We start from the raw sequence: 15,620 nt of genomic DNA, 5'->3' as shown, positions 1-15,620 counted from the left end.
CATTTAGCTCGTTAGCTTACTTACTAAAATGTGTATACACACACACACACACACAGTCTGTAGTCATTGACATTGGTGGAGAGAGTTTGTACACCCAGAGTAGGAGGGGAGTTCCTTAATGAAACTGCCAATTCTTTATTGATATTTTTTGAAAGTAGCACACTCAGTGCATTCTGCTTTTGTGGCCATCTCTGATTCTATAGCACTGTACCCAAATGACTGGAATAACCTTTCTAAGAAAAGCAGGGTAGCGTAGCGGGTAACTAGCCAACCTCGAGGCCAAGAAAACCTGAATGCCAGCCTCACCTCTGACTTGCTGGCTCTGTGACCCAAGGCAAATCACTCAACCTCTTGGTGCCCCAAACAAGACTCTCCAAGACTCTACACTTGCATTTAGGTTTTTTTTCCTTTTTTTGCCAGGCAGTGGGGTTAAGTGACAGCTATTAAGTGTTATGTAAGTATCTGAGGCCGGAGTTGAACTCAGGTCGTCCTGAATCCAGGGCCGGTGCTCTATCCACTGCGCAACCTAGCTGCCCCTTCACTTGCATTTAGTAGAGGGAGTTGTCTCATCCAGAAGTTGCTTTACTCATGAAACCTCCCATCTAGGCTGCATCCTGATCTCTTCTCATGCAAGGCACAAGGTCCAAATTCAGGAGTTTTTTCGACATCCCTGACTTCTGTATGTCTTTCGTTATGGTTTTAGCACCCAGACTTCTTTAACATGGATGACAAATCTGTAGTTACTACACATGGAATCCTTATCTTACACAGGATGACCATGGAGGGGTTAGAAACAAGCCACTCTTTTTCTTGATCTCCGTAGATGCCAATGGATTTGTTCTCCACTATTTTAGGTTGCATTTATGGGGTAAATTTCAAGGCAGTGCCAAGTGATTTCTTAACAAGGATGTTTAAAAAAATAACTCTTTCCCCCTCCGACAACTTGACATTTTTCTCTCTTCTCCTTAGACTGTGGCACGCCAGCTGTGTGCAGTGACCTCAGTGATCGTGTCACCAGTTATTCCAAGGACAAAGACTCCTATCCTCTGCATGATACACACCCAAGTCCACGGGGTAGCCAAGAGCCCAGTAAGAGTGAACAAGAGCACCCCCTGCTGCACCAGGCAGTCTCTCCCCAGAGCAAGGGCGCTCTTGCCGGCTCACACCCGGAGGGCAGCGGAAACTCTCTCTACCCCAGTAATCATGATAGGATGGCAGTATACAGTGTCCAAAAGCTATCGCCTCTTGACCACAATGGTAAGCATTTTGTTTATTCTCTCATATCCACTGGCCCTCTTGAAGAAGGGGTTGGTCATATTCCATTCCCTGGAAATCATGATGATTTGCCAAGTACTAGGGGGTGCTCTCATAGCTGGGATGGGAACACAGTGTATGATGCGATGCCTTTGTTTTCTCCATAGGAGGCTCTTTAAACGATTTAGGAAAACCTTCTGAGTCTGAGTCTGTCGTCTTGCACCCTTTGTCTTTGGGGACGAGAGGGATGGCACTTTCAGGAGCTTCCAATGCCTCCTCCAACTTCCCAGAACTCACTGGCAACGAGGCCCAGGCCAAGCCTTCTCTTCCCAATGGACACTTGCCCAAGCCTTGTGACTCCGGTCACGAGCCTGCAGCGCTGCAAGGAAGCTCCCACGTACAGAGAAATGTGCCGTTACTTTTTGTACCAAATATCTAGGTCATGGCTACCTCAGCTCATGAACCCTCATCAGTCTTGCACAAGAAGGAGGCCTGAGACGTGCATCCCTGAATTTGTACAGAATTGAAAGCTTCCGTGGGGAGCATCAGGAGCTTCCAAGTAGATTCTGCGTCCGAAGCACACACGTGCAAAAGACGATTATGTACAAAAGGAAGACAAAGTATTTGATACAACTGTACATAAGAGTTTTCATATATATATATATATATATATATATATATATATAAATCTTTTACAGAGGCTATTTTAATCTTTAGTGCATGATGGTTAAAGGAGTGAAATCTTACAGTTTGGGCAATACTGTTTTCCATACCAGGTTGCTGTTAAATTTTTGTTGGGAAAAATAATCCTGGTGCCTTAATGCAGGAATGAAACTTGCATCAATGAAAACCACATTTGTTTCAAAGTATTGACTGGAGTGTTGATCACCAACCTCCCTTACCTTGTATTGCACATCAAAGGGTAAAATGGAAAGGACACCACTTGAGTAAAATGAGCAGGGGGGAGCTGCCCTGTGACTCACTACACGAGGCGGAATTCATTTCGTTCAGAAATGGCATTTTTCTTTTTTGTAGAGGCCATTTTATGTTTCTCAATGCTGTAGCCCATCTGAAAAGCCACCTTGTACGTGGACAGATAAACACGGCACAGGGTACACAGTAAAGAAGGGAATCACTAGGGTCAACGGTTCATATGTTTTCCCTGTGATAGACACCCTGAATGACCGAGCCCATCAGGGAACTGTCCCTGCCTTTCCTAGTGATCACTGTGATGTCAAGTTGCCACAGGGGAAAGTTAGTTTTTTAAACATCCTTGTTAAGAAACCATTTGGCACTGCCTTGAGATGTACCCCATAAATGCAGCCTCCAATGGTGAGGAACAGATCCACTGGCATCTGCAGAGATGGAGACTCGTGCCTGACGAGGAGCTCCTGAGTGAGTGGGCTGCCTGGTCTCTGAGTCCATCGTGAATACGGCAGATGTGGTGGAATAGATCGGTAGCTTATGATCTTGAGAGGAATCTATTTTTATTTATATAAAAGCTGCTTTGGTTGGTGTTGGTAACCTGTGGATGATTCTTCACTCTTTTCATTTTAGTTTTGCTAATATAAGATTGGGCAGCTAAGTGAGGCAGTGGATAGAGCGCTGGCCCTGGAGTCAGGAAGACTCCTCTTCCTGAGCTCAAATCCAGCCTCAGACACGTGCTAGCTGTGTGACCTTGGGCAAGTCACTTTACCCTATTTGCCTCAGTTTCCTCATCTGTAAAATGAGCTGGAGAAGGAAGTGGCAAACCACTCCAGTATCTCTGCCAAGAAAACCCCAAATGGGGTCACGAAGAGTTGGACATGACCGAAACAACTGAACAACAATATATGACTGCAAAATATTGGCCCTGTGAAGAATGTTTGGGGGGAGGGGGAGATAGGAAGGAAGGAGAATTCATTTCTCTTTAAGGGTCTTCACAAAAGGACTCAGTTGCTTACCAGTGAGTGCACACCCATGTGTCTACATGGCCTCAGTTGGACCAACACCAGGCCAGGGTGCGGGCCGTAACTTTGCCAGCTGCCTGTCTACTGGCTTCTCAGTTCTCTATGCACTTTTGAGACAGGTGGCTCCCTATGTTGTGAGTGCCAACATGTAACACATTGAATTTCATCAAAACTCCACTAACAATTAAAAACCCTGGAATAAATGTAGGTCAAAGCAGGGCATCCGTGTTCTGGGTATAACACTTTGCATTGTGCTTTTGAATGCCTGATCACATGTGTCACGTTAAGAATCTTTCTTATTTTGGGGCAGTTCACTGTCTCCTGTTACTTCCACAAAATATGTGAATTTGCTGCTTCTGAGAGGCAATGTGAAAGAGGAAGTATGGCTTTTGTGTACAAAGTTATTTATTTATAGAAAATTTGGTACAATGTTGTACATTGAAAAAACATGTAAAATATTGACGTGTCTAACAAATGGCATTGAAGTGTCTTTTAATAAAGGTTCATTTATAAATATCAATTTTCCTGGGTTGACTGGAACTTTTCTTCAGGGGGAGGGGGGGCAGATGATAAGGACTTTTCTTTCTCTTTGTAGAGAAAGCAACATTTCCATGCAGTAGTGATGGAACAGAAATCATCTCAGACAGTTCAGATTTTACCTGTAGCTACAGCCACCAGACAGGAATGAGAAGTTCCAAACCTAACCATGAGATTTTTCTGATTTGATAATTCTAGGCCTTAATTTTAAAGTCTTCAATGATTTGAAAAGTGGTGAGCAGGCATAGACCCCCTAGACTGACCCAATGCTTCCTGAACTCCAGTTGAGCAGAGTTTTTCTCTACCCCCAAAAGTCAGAGCTGGGCCCATATCCCAAAAGCTGGCTGGATGCTCAACTTGTAGTTGAGGGAAGCAACTGTGTGTTTATAAGCAAAATCTGAAGGTAATTAAAGCCACAGGCCTGACTGGCAAGCGAGAAGGCCTGCTCTGCACCTGTGGGTCTAAACAAAGCTATAAACTTTCACAATATGAATCAAACCCCAAACAAATGGACTTTCTTTGCTTCAGCATTCCTGACCGAGGCTGTGTCCGGAGACTCTCAGGTGGCAGGAAATGAAAGATCAGATGAAAGATCCTGTGGGCCATAATTTTGTTCATTAGCAGTGGGGGTGGAAGATGGGGCTGAGAATCCCTTTCAGAAAGCTTTTGGTGACATGATTAACTTCTCTTCTTGGCAGACAGACTTCTATGACTTCATTCAGCTCAGCCTACTCCATGGACAGGACACTTTGGATGTCATTTGTATCAAAACTGTATTTCCAGACCCTATAAAACGTTTGGTTGCTACGAGGGTCCAGCTCTTGCTCCCTACGCGGGAGGGGAGGGGTAGTGGGGCTTGGGGCCATGATGGACACCACATCTTCTTACTTGAAAGAAGTGCCTATCAGCTGGCCTTTGGGTGTGATTCACGGGCTTGCTTTGCCAAGTTAAAACAGCAAACTGCGTGTCAGGTCATAAGCACCAAGAAAGATGAAACCTCCCAAGCTGACTGCTGCCATTCGAGGGAAAACACCTGCAAATAATCTGAAAAATTGGAGAGAAGGACACGAAAAGAGTAAGTTTCACTTGTGTAATAGATAACGCTTGGCTCTCAGGCACATCACCCGCCAGACTTTCTTCATCTCCAAGCCCCACTCCGAGCAGTGATGTTAAGAGGCAAAAGTCTCCACCCATCCCCAGGGTTCGGATGACACTGGGAATTACCTTCAGCTGCATCATGAGTTGGGCCTGGTGAGGTTTCAGCCCAGCTGTTTGTTGCTGGCTAATGTGGTTTCATACAAACTGCTGACTCAGGAGGCTGGCCTGTAGGGCTGGTCATGCTAATTTCTTACAAAAGCCCATTTTCAGACCAGGGCTACAGCCGAGCTCCCCATTGCAGCCCCACATCAGGCTGAAGGTGTGTGGCCCGAGGCCAGCTCAGAGGCCACCTCCAGGCCAAAGGCTATGTATGGCCAGACCAGGCTGGGACCCTGTACGGTCAAGATCAGAGGCACTGACATCTTTTTCTGGCTGCATTTTGCCATTTCTCTGATGACAAAATGAGATGATTTTCTTTGAGGCAGTAAAACACAGTATCTCTTCCCCACCTCCCAACCCCACCTAAGAACTGGATATCTAGTCAAACTGTCCACATTCTTTCCTATCACTTACTCAAACTTAAAAACTTAATGTGTTCCACTCCCACCAGATGAACAGCCCAACCCTGTTCTGCAAGTCAGCTCTGTTCTTTAGCTAATTAGCAGATGCACAGGGCCCAGGCATGGGACCTCCAAAAGGGTCTACAGAGTCAGTCATCTCTAAAAATAACTGTTAGACAGCATTTGATGGTGTATCACCACATCTGATCTTATTTCAACCCTGAGGTAAGGGGAAATTGCTAAGAACCAAAAGAATCATTTAAACGGGAACATTTTGCTTTCCTTCCAAGAAAATGGCCCGGGGGCTCTGGGCAGCACCCCTTCCTCAGCACCTCCTATTTTTGCCCTGGCAGGCACCTGACCCCAGGACAGTAACTCCTCCAGGTCATCCTAGGACTCCGTTTCTCCCCCCCACCCCATTCCCAACTAAATTCTTCTGGGACATGGTGCCTCTGCTTAAAAAATAGGCCGCACTCTGGGTAATTCACCAGGTAAGTTTAGGCCTAAGGGGCCAGATATAAACACCTGGCAATGAGCGTAGAAACCAAAGGGGAAAAGGTAGAACCTGGTAAGTGGAATGATTCTATGGAGGTGATGTCTGTGGTCCTAGAGATGCCTAAAGAATGGTAGGAGAACCAGGGAAGCCATGGAGGATGAGGTTCAAGGAGCCAGCCATCCCCAGGGTTAGATGCTATCAGGAAAGAAGAAGGAATGCAGCCTGAGCTGTTCCTGAATCTGGCAGCAGAGCAGTAGTGACCTTAATCTAGGGGGCAGTTGAAGCCCAATCACAGGGAGTCAGGTGAAACTAGATGGCAGCAGCAGGTGCTGCTTGCTTGTCTGGGTTCCAGTGAAAGATTCTCAGCTCTGAAATGAGCTGTGTAGGCTGTTGGTTTCCAAAAGGGACTGCCAGGCTCCAGCTCTCCCCCACCTCTCCTGCGGCCTGTGGGTGGATCCATGGGGAGGCTGGTAACCTCTGACACTCCTCTGGGCCAACCTCCGAGTGCCCTCATTTGGGTTTGGTGGTAATGATCTCTGCTGCTCTGGGCACCACAGGCAGGCTGACAGATGGAAACGTTTTATGGCTTCACTAGATGACAATTGGATCTATTATCATAATTATGGCTTTAAAGCTGGGATAATTTGTACAAGGCATGTCCCAACCCAGCTCTCCAAGGAGGCCAAAACTTGCTGCAGAGGAGGCACGGTGGTGCTGCCACAGCACTGTGGAACTGCCAGGGGCAGGCCTGTGGCTTCCCCTGCATCCATCTGCAGGGTGGCATCCCGGGATGGAGGATAGGGGCACTTCTCACTGCTAGGACCTTCCCTCTGAGCCATCTCCCACCTCCTCAGTCAGTATCTCCTACAGACATGGGTGTTTGCATGCTGTCTCCTCCCTCTATTGGCCCTCTCTGAAACATCTCTTCATGACTGAGACAGGAGGAAGAAGCATGAGGAGCTGGGCCTCCTGTCTGGAAATCCTTAGACCTTCTTTCTGAATATTCAGAATCTGTTTGGTCCAGCGCTAGATCTGAAGTCTTCACTTTTCCATCGGGTTACAAGCTGGTCCAGGCCAGGACTCATGTCTTCTGTGTCTCCTGGGGCTGTCCACAGTGCCTAGGACAGTGCCAGGTATGTGAGAGGTACTGAAACACAGTACCAGCGTTAACAGAGCAGGTACCTGACGGACGTGTGAATAACTGATACAGCTGCTCCGGGCGGTTGGCGTGTGCCTGCGCTCCTGCATTCACACATGTGTGCACCATGATGAGGCTCTTCCCTTCCAAGGCATTAAGTAATAGCTTATGAGATGGCTCCCAGCGGATTTCACAGTCCTGGTTGTGGCCTTTCAAGTTTTCACTTCAGGTCCACAAAGCCCCTTCAATTAATTCATTATCTCATCTGATTCCCACAGCCAGGTGAGGCAGGTAATCACCATTATTATCATCCCCACTTTTGAGATGAGGAAATGGAGACGAATCTCAAAGATGTTCCATGACTGGAAGAAATAAGACTGGAACCCTGACCAATCAGCTTTGCCACACTGCCTGTCAATAAGAAAGCAACCATGAAATCCTTGCTTCTAGGACAAAATAAAAAGTCTGAGGATGAAGATGAGCAGCTCCCCTGTCCCTAATGCTCTCAGGTTTGCAAAATGCTATGCAGACTTTAATACTGGATCATCTATCTGAAGCTAGAAGGACCTGTAGCTATCAGTTATCCCAACTCCCTCATTTTACATGAGGCAGCCAGGGCCCAGAGAGGCTAAGCTCTAAGCTGGTGTGTCCAGGGTCACAGAGCTATCGATGGGCAGTCCTGGGGTTTTCCTGCAGGCCCTCGGATTCCAGATCCAGCCCTCATTCCACTAGTCTCTAGGTGAGTGTGCCAAGCATCGCTTCTTCCCTCCGTGGCTTTCAGTGAAAGGTGGATGGAAACCTCTACCCTCTCCTGTGAACAGGCAGGAATGGTTGTCCAGCTGGAGTGCTCACTTTGGAGATGGATGTATCATGCCACTGCACGTTTTGAATACATTCTGAAACTGAAGACTGGTAACAGGAGTCACCAAGCACTTCACATGGAGGCCATCTCAAAGGTCTCTCTCCCAGAGCAGCCTGAAACATTATCTGGCTTGGATCAACCGAATTATAATTGGAAACATAGCTTAGCAAATTGGTTCACCAAAGACAGAAAACCTGAGAACTCCTCCAGGCCACCCTCCCCCCCAATTTGACAGACAAGGACACTGAGGCCCAAGGTTCTACCAGTTTGAGGCTAAGCTGTATGCTGAAGGCCTCCTGAATCCCACTGCCGTACGGCAGGCAGGCTCCAAGGCACTTTTTCCCAACTATGATTTCCTTCCCTAACATCTGTTTAGCTTTACTATTCTCATATTCTGTTGTCTCAAGATATTTTCATGGTATGTTTTCTGCTGCTGATTCTAGCCAAGTCATTTGTCCTCCTTCTACCCGGTGGGTAAGGAAGAGAGCGAGAGGTCACGTGTCTGGATCTGGGCTTAGGAGAAGATTGGGGAGCAAACTGAAAAAGGGAGGACACTGCTGTCAGGACTCCTCTCTGCTTGGCTCTGACTGTGAGCCAGTCTGCACACGGGACTTGAGGAATACTTCCTGCTGACCGGACTCAGACGCAAAGGGCAGCCGCCTGGCAAGAAGGGGGCCACACTGACTGGCAGGAGAGGACAAGCGTGCTGGCTATCAGTCCTGCTGATGTGCAAGGTTGATATGCAAACTGCAAACATGGAAATGAGCCATTTAGGAGGCTTTTCTGTTGGAAAGGGTTATTCTTTCCATACTCAACTTGCCATATCTGGCTGTCCCTATTTATAGCAGCTCTGGTCGTAAACTGGAGAGTGAAAAGAGTCCTCTTCAGTTCACCTTCCAACCGAGGAGGGCCTTCTTCCTCTCCCTCGCTGGGGCTGGGATGACCACATCGCCCCCACGTGTCACCCCCTCCTCTAAGGCTCAGAGATCAGACCGGCTTGGCTGACATGAAGTACTTGGCAGCTCAGTTTTCTCAGAAAACACTGATTCAATAAGCAGGAAGACTGCTTGGAGAGTTAGAATTTGACTATCGACATGCACAGTTTTATCACACAAACAAAGGGGGCAATAAAATTCATCTGTTTATGATTGGTTGTAATCCAAAGACCTACAGAGACACGGACCTACATGTGTATTCAGATAATGTGCTCCACAGTCCAATTTAATTCAGCAAACATTCATTAAGCATGTTCTATATGCAGAGCGGTGACTTAAGGTCTGGGGGAAGACTCAAAGTTCATTTCAGACAAAGTCCTAGCCCTTAAGAAGTTTATGATTCAGTCCGATAAGTGTTTATTAAACACTTCTATGTGACAGGTACCATGCTAAGCCTTGGGAATACGAAGAAAGGCAAAGCTAGTCCCTGCCCTTGAGGAGCATACAATCACAAAAAACCCCAGCGAACCAAACATGTACAAACAAGCTATAAATAGGAAACACAGAATTAAGAAAGATTGGGAAAGCCTCCCTTGGAAGGCAGGACTTTAGCTAGGACTTAAAGGGAGCCAGGGAGGTCAGCAGCCTGAGCAGAGGAGGGAGAGCATTCCAGGCATGAGAGATAGACAGCCAGAGAGAACGTCTGGAGCCAAGAGATGGGGGGAAGGGCAAGGGGGCCAGAGTCACGGGATCAAAGTCCAGTCTAGTAAGCAGTTATGACAGACAGACAAATCACTATAATATAAAATAAAGGAGGAAAAATCCATTATAAAGGTGAAATCATGAGGCTCTGCAAGGTCCAAAGAGGAAGGACAATTACTGATGAGACACATCTGGAAAGGCTCCAAGGAAGAAGCAGCACTAGAGTTGGGCCAAAAAGAGGAAGAAGGGAGGAAGGCATTTCAGGTCTCGGCTTGTATGTGAACAGCTGCATACAGGTGGGAGAGGAGGGACATACCTAAAAGGAAGTGAGTACCTCAACGTGCTAAAGCAAAGAGTACCAGGCAGGGAGCAGAAGAAATAGGACTGGAAAGGAAGGTGTTCCGAGGGCCTTAAACAGCCTAACTAAAAGCCCATGTGCTACAGGAAGCACTTCTCAGCCCCTCCTACCTCCAGGGCCTTTCCTTTTTAATTACCTCCCATTTATCCTCCATAGGTCTAGGGCTATGCATGTTTGTTTGCTTGCTGTCTCCTCCATTAGAGGGCAGGCCCTGTCTTCTGCCTCTTTGTATATTCCTAGCCTTTAGCACAGTGCCTGGCACACTGTAGTGCTTAATACATGTACAAGAGTTGGATCTCTTACCAAAGCTACTGAGGATTTTTAGACCAAGCTGTGGAACAATCAGCTCTACCCACACTGCAGATTATGCTGGTCAAGAGACCATAAGTAGAAAAATCTGCTAGGGGTCTGTTCTAACAGGCTAAACTGGCGAAAATGAAGGCAGGTGGTAGGAAAATGAAACGGGAATTGAGAGAAAGCTAAGGATTTGTGACATGTCACAGAGATGGAGTCAACAAAACATGGTAAATACTTGGATATGAGAGGTTAGGGAAGAGGAAGAATGGCCAAAGGGAATGCTCCAGTTTTCAGAATGGGGGAATGGAGACGTCATAAGAAGGAGCAGATGTTTTGGCATCTAAAGTCGACACTGAAAATAGAGATTTAGAAGTCCCTTCATTTCACTTCAGTACAAAGTGACTGAGCCCCTATAATTTATAAGATAATATGCTGGGGGTACAAAGACAAAAACAACACAGTCCCTACTCTTAGGTGAAAGGGAAACTCTTAGCCCATTTCCCACTGTAGGAATAAGAGGTGCACGGAGTCAAATTCCAAGTAATTAGAAAAAGAAGAACCACAGGCAATGAAGGGACCAGGGAAGCTTTTTCAGAGAAAGGGGCACCTGAACTAAGCCTTGAAGTAAGGTAAAGATCATTAAAAGTGGATCCAAAGAGGCGTTAGTGAGTGAGAATCCAGAGAAGCAGGAGAGGAACACCAAGGTTAGTTCTTGTGCTCAGGGAACCATTCATAGCGCAACTGGGCCATAATGCAGACTGGGTGAAAGAAAGTTATACACAATAAAGTGAGAAAGGCTGGAGCTAGACTGTGAAGAGCCTTCAACATCAGGCCAAAGAGTGTTTCTGACCAGGGAAGTGACACGATTAGGGGTGTGCCACAGGCAGATAGGTGAAGAGAGAAGAGACTGGAAAAAGAGGCGATTACATGACAGTCTAGGTAAGAGGTGATGAGTGACAGTCATGTGAGTAAAGAAGAAAAGACTGACAGATGAAAGAGATATTATGAGGCAAGTGGCTGGATCTTGTGGCTGAGGAAGAGAGGGAGTGTTGAGGATCATTCTAAAGTTGAGAAGCAGGATGCCTAGAAGGATGATTGTGCTCTCCAGAGAGAGGAAAGAAGAAGGGAATGGAAAGGAGAAAGGAAGGTACAGGGAGAGGGAAAAAAAGAGAATGAACTAGCCCTAAGTATTACACACATCACAGACTATAATCCAGGTAAGGCCAATATCAATTTCAACTTTGCCAAGTAAACATAATCTAAACGTGGGAAAGGAGGAGAATGTTGTCAAGGGAGAGACGGGAAATTACAGCAGGTAGGAGGAAAGAATGTAAGTTCAATGTTTACAACAGCCACACTCCCAGCAGGCATCCTTACCCAGAGATCCCTTGTGTCTTCCAGACCTCAAGCAGAGCAGGCAGAACATTTCCACTGGCAGTGTTAGAACCCGCCTGTATTTCAAAAAACAGAAAAACACCTAAGCTCAATGCTTTAGAAATCTTCACTACAGAGCTCACACCAATGAAGTCAAACATGTGATTAAGGAGAGGGCTTCCTCTAATAGCTTGGTGGTCCAAGAAGCCACCATACTAGGCAGGCAACCGTGTGTGTGTACGCTACACACACACACACACACACACACACACGAGAGAGAGAGAGAGAGAGAGAGAGAGAGAGAGAGAGAGAGAGAGAGAGAGAGAGCCTGTGTTTAACTCCTCCAACACAGAAAGTAACCAAAATGACCCTACCAGTTGGAAAATACTTCACAGGGAAATATTAAATAGGTAAGTAAACATCTTAAGGAAATCTCAGGATGTCTAGAGCAAGGAAATTTTTCAGAAAGGAAGAAACATTGTATTAAAGAGGTTGAAATAAATTTCACTGACAAACGCGACATACTCAGCTCATAAAAAATAACTTGCTGACTTTAAACACTCACTTTTATTTAAGAATTTCAAACTACCATAATTAAGAGGAATGGCCCAGAAGAAGAATATATTCATTTATAATGAATAACTTAAATGGAAAAAAAACTTTCAAAGGAATTTTTAATTAGAATAAAGGGTTCAAAGGGTTCTTACACGTTCTAGCCATAAGATCAAAGCTTCCTTATTTTACAGATGAGGTAAGTGAGGTGAGAGGGCTTAAACGATTTTCCCCAGGTCACACAGCAGACCACATCACCTCCCAGGTAGGGGGCTTCACTGGTTAAAAAGACACACTGGTCTGCATTTCTCTTTCAATAGGCTAAAGAGACAATGGTGAGGGTCCAGCTAGTCAATCAATAAGCACTTAATGAATGTCTACTCTGGGCCAAACATTGTGCCGGGCACTAAAGACACAAAGATGCACATGAAAAGAAACATTCCTCCCTCTGAAGGAGCTCGCAGGCTAGAGGGGAAGACGACACATACACGAATAATAAGTACTCGTGGAATAAACACAGGTACGAGGCGATCAAGTGAGGCAGGCAGGCAGCAGGCAGGCGGGAGGATCGGGAAGGGCGGCACATGGCTCCTGCTAGCGGTGCTTGGTTCTAATGCACAAAGGATCTAGATAGAAAAGGTCACATCGTAAACAGAGAGAGGAGCCCAGAAAACATTGCCTTTTGGATCTATGGATAGGGAAAGAGCTCGTGACAAAACTAATGAGACAGAATCACACAGGATAAAATGGTAGATTACCTAAAAATGAAGAAAATTTGTGCAAACAAATCGAATGTAGTAAAAATTAGAAGGGAAATGGATAACTGGGAAAAAATTTTAGCAGCAAGTTTCTCTAATAAATGTTTCCTATCCAAGATGTGTAAGGAACAGATTCAAATTTATAAGACTAAGCACCATTCTCTAAGAGATCAAAGGATATGAACAGGAAGTTTTCCAAAGAAGAAATCCAAGTTATCGAACAGCGTATGAAGAAATGCTCTAAATCATTAATCGTCAGAGAGATGCAAATGAAAGGAACTGTGGAGTTCTACCTCAGACCTATCAGACTGACAAGATGACAAAGGAGGACAAGGACCAGGTCAAACGTCCATGGAGAGGACGTGCCAAGAGGCATGCTCTGGTGGAGCTGTGGATTGGTGTAGCCATTCTGGAAAGCCATTGGGAACTATGCCCCAGAAGTTACTGAACTGCGCATGCCCTTTGACCTAGCCAGATCATTACTAGGCCTGCCCCCCAAAAACCAAAGAAATAGGAAAAATACCTCTTTGTATAAAAATGTCTATGGCAGCTCTTTTTCTGGGAGTCAAAAATCAGAAACTTAAGAGGGTGTTCTCTCGGGGAATAGCTAAATAAATTATGGTATATGAATGTGATGGATTTCTGCCACAAGAAATGATGAAAAGGACAGTTGCAGAGGAAAATGGGAAGACTGTTATAAACTTCCGTGGGAGAAGTAAGCAGAAACAGAATAATGAAAATATCATTATAGAAAAACAGCTCTGAAAGACTTTAGAACTCTTTATCAACATCATGATAAACCATGATGAAACACATTACCTCCTAACAGAGCTGATGAACCTTCATGTGGAAAGAGAAATACATTCTGGGATTTACAATGTGGGAATCTGTTTTGCTGGATAATGGAGGGGTGTTCTTTCTTGGGGGTGATAGGTAAGGAGAGGGACAGATGAAATTATTAAAAAAAAAAAAGGTGTACTTGAATTGTCTCTTGTAGGAGGTAAGGGTTTCTAAGCTGAGAAGCCAGGGGTGGGGTGCTGCATGCGAAGACTAGAGGAAGGACAGTTTGTCTAGCTTTTATATCAGTACTCCAATGCCCTGCCTCCTGCTTCCAGCCAGAATTAGTCATTGATAATCACTATTATAGCAGGTTTATCTTGTTCATTATCATTAATACTGTCATCATAAAAGTTCTCACACTAAAAGTCTGTGCAGGTATCATTTCAAAATTACATTCTTCTTACCTTTGCCAACATAATTCTTGTCTTGGCCACGTCCAGAGGTGTGGTGACTACTGCTGCAAATCCACCTGAAAGGGACATACGGTTTACTGATTACAATCCCCTCCTCTATCCCCCAACTCATCCAAAATACATATTTTTTCATTTTTTAAATTTTTCTTTTTTTTCCAGCCAAAATAATTGGATTATCTAGGCTCCTGTCAGGGATCTTGATTATACGTAAACAGTGACAGAGTACTGGACAGAGAAATGGACCAAAGTTAGAAGATGGGTTTCGGCAGTCCATTTCCAAGACTCCACCAGGTGACTTGGGCAAACCAGGGCCTCTCTGGCCCCAGTTTTCTCTTCCGTAAGATGAGGATACTTGGGCTGCTTACTAGGCTATTGTGGGGCTCCAAAGTAATGTGTAAGGAAGTATCTGAAAAACTATAAGATACCATATGGATGTGTTAGGACGGCTTTCTGGAAATAGCAATTTCTTATTTGTCAACATGGGCTTGAATTTCATCTCAGACATTTATTTCCTAGCTAGCTATGGAACACTAGGCAAAGCACCCTCCGTGAGCCTCACTTTCCTCATCTGTAAATTGGTGCTAAATTAAGTGCCTAGCTTAGAGGGTTTTTGAGGATTGAATGAGATAAGACCTGTAAAGTACTTTGCAAACCAAAATGCAATATAATATCAGCTATTATTAACAGTAAAACTATTATAAATTTTATTTTTAATGATGTTATTTTGGAAGTTACTATATTCTGTGCCTTTCAATTCATCATGACATCTAGGTGTGATGCTTCTAAGTAGTCTAGAGACTTCTGGCTTCCATTTCTTTATCTTCAACTATATTTTATGGTGTACTTTTGGACATCTTCTGTACCTACTTTTACACAGAAATCGCCAAGTACTGTGCTATGCACTGATATCCTTTGGAAGATCTGATGCTGAGGCACGTAGTCCAGAGGAAAGAGCACCGCTCCTGAAGTCCAAGGGTCTGGCATGTTACCTTATGACCTTAGTTTTCCTCGCTATTAAAATGAGAGGACTGGACTCAGATGGCCTCTAAAGGCCCTTCCAGAACTAAATCTCTACGATCCTGTTATGCTGGGAAGTTCTTTGATGAATTGTCATTTTTCTCCTCTTCTACAACACATGGTGGTACATGAGCTATGATTATATTCATGTTCTCTCTGTGAGGCAAGACAACCAGGCATCTTGTGAAAGGAGGTTTCTCACTACCTTGGGGCATCTGATAAATTCACTAGTCACCATTTCAGGAATGAGTGCCATCCTCTCCTTTAGCTGCACCATCTTAAGTCTCCTGGTTTCATTTAGAGAAAGAATGGTCAATTCAGATGTTCTTCATTTCCTACAATGGTGTGTGGCATCTGTTGTAACCAAAGACTTCATGTGAAGGGCTTTACATGGTAGAAACACTGCATAATTTGTATCATCTTCTGATGTCCACTCCTCCATTACACCAGAGTGGCAGCAGCAGGGGCCCACACAGGCAT

At 45.1% G+C, this 15,620-nt stretch overlaps 2 protein-coding genes across 4 annotated transcripts in view; one reads left to right on the top strand and one right to left on the bottom strand.

Annotated features, from left to right (window-relative positions):
- LRIG1 (leucine rich repeats and immunoglobulin like domains 1) overlaps positions 1-3,723 on the top strand; it is an 86,494-nt gene extending 82,771 nt beyond the window's left edge. Inside the window, exons 17-18 of the mRNA XM_020978983.2 lie at positions 970-1,257; positions 1,422-3,723. Coding sequence (XP_020834642.2) covers positions 970-1,257; positions 1,422-1,693 — 560 coding nt within the window. The 3' untranslated portion in view covers positions 1,694-3,723. The remainder of the gene's footprint in view (positions 1-969; positions 1,258-1,421) is intronic.
- Positions 3,591-15,620, bottom strand: part of SLC25A26 (solute carrier family 25 member 26) — a 156,511-nt gene continuing 144,481 nt past the window's right edge. For 2 of the 3 annotated variants that reach the window (XM_020978986.2, XM_020978985.2), the window contains 3 exons: positions 14,115-14,179; positions 11,564-11,637; positions 3,591-4,784 (listed from right to left, as the gene is read on the bottom strand). In XM_020978986.2, coding sequence (XP_020834645.1) covers positions 4,688-4,784; positions 11,564-11,637; positions 14,115-14,179 — 236 coding nt within the window. In that variant the 3' untranslated portion in view covers positions 3,591-4,687. The remainder of the gene's footprint in view (positions 4,785-11,563; positions 11,638-14,114; positions 14,180-15,620) is intronic. The other variant, XM_020978987.2, reaches the window with a different exon arrangement.

The sequence above is a fragment of the Phascolarctos cinereus genome, unplaced genomic scaffold (genome assembly GCF_003287225.1).
Source record: "Phascolarctos cinereus isolate Bilbo 61053 unplaced genomic scaffold, phaCin_HiC Scaffold_4;HRSCAF=312, whole genome shotgun sequence".
Taxonomy (NCBI): Eukaryota; Metazoa; Chordata; class Mammalia; order Diprotodontia; family Phascolarctidae; genus Phascolarctos; species Phascolarctos cinereus.
This window is presented reverse-complemented; position numbering and strand designations above follow the sequence as displayed.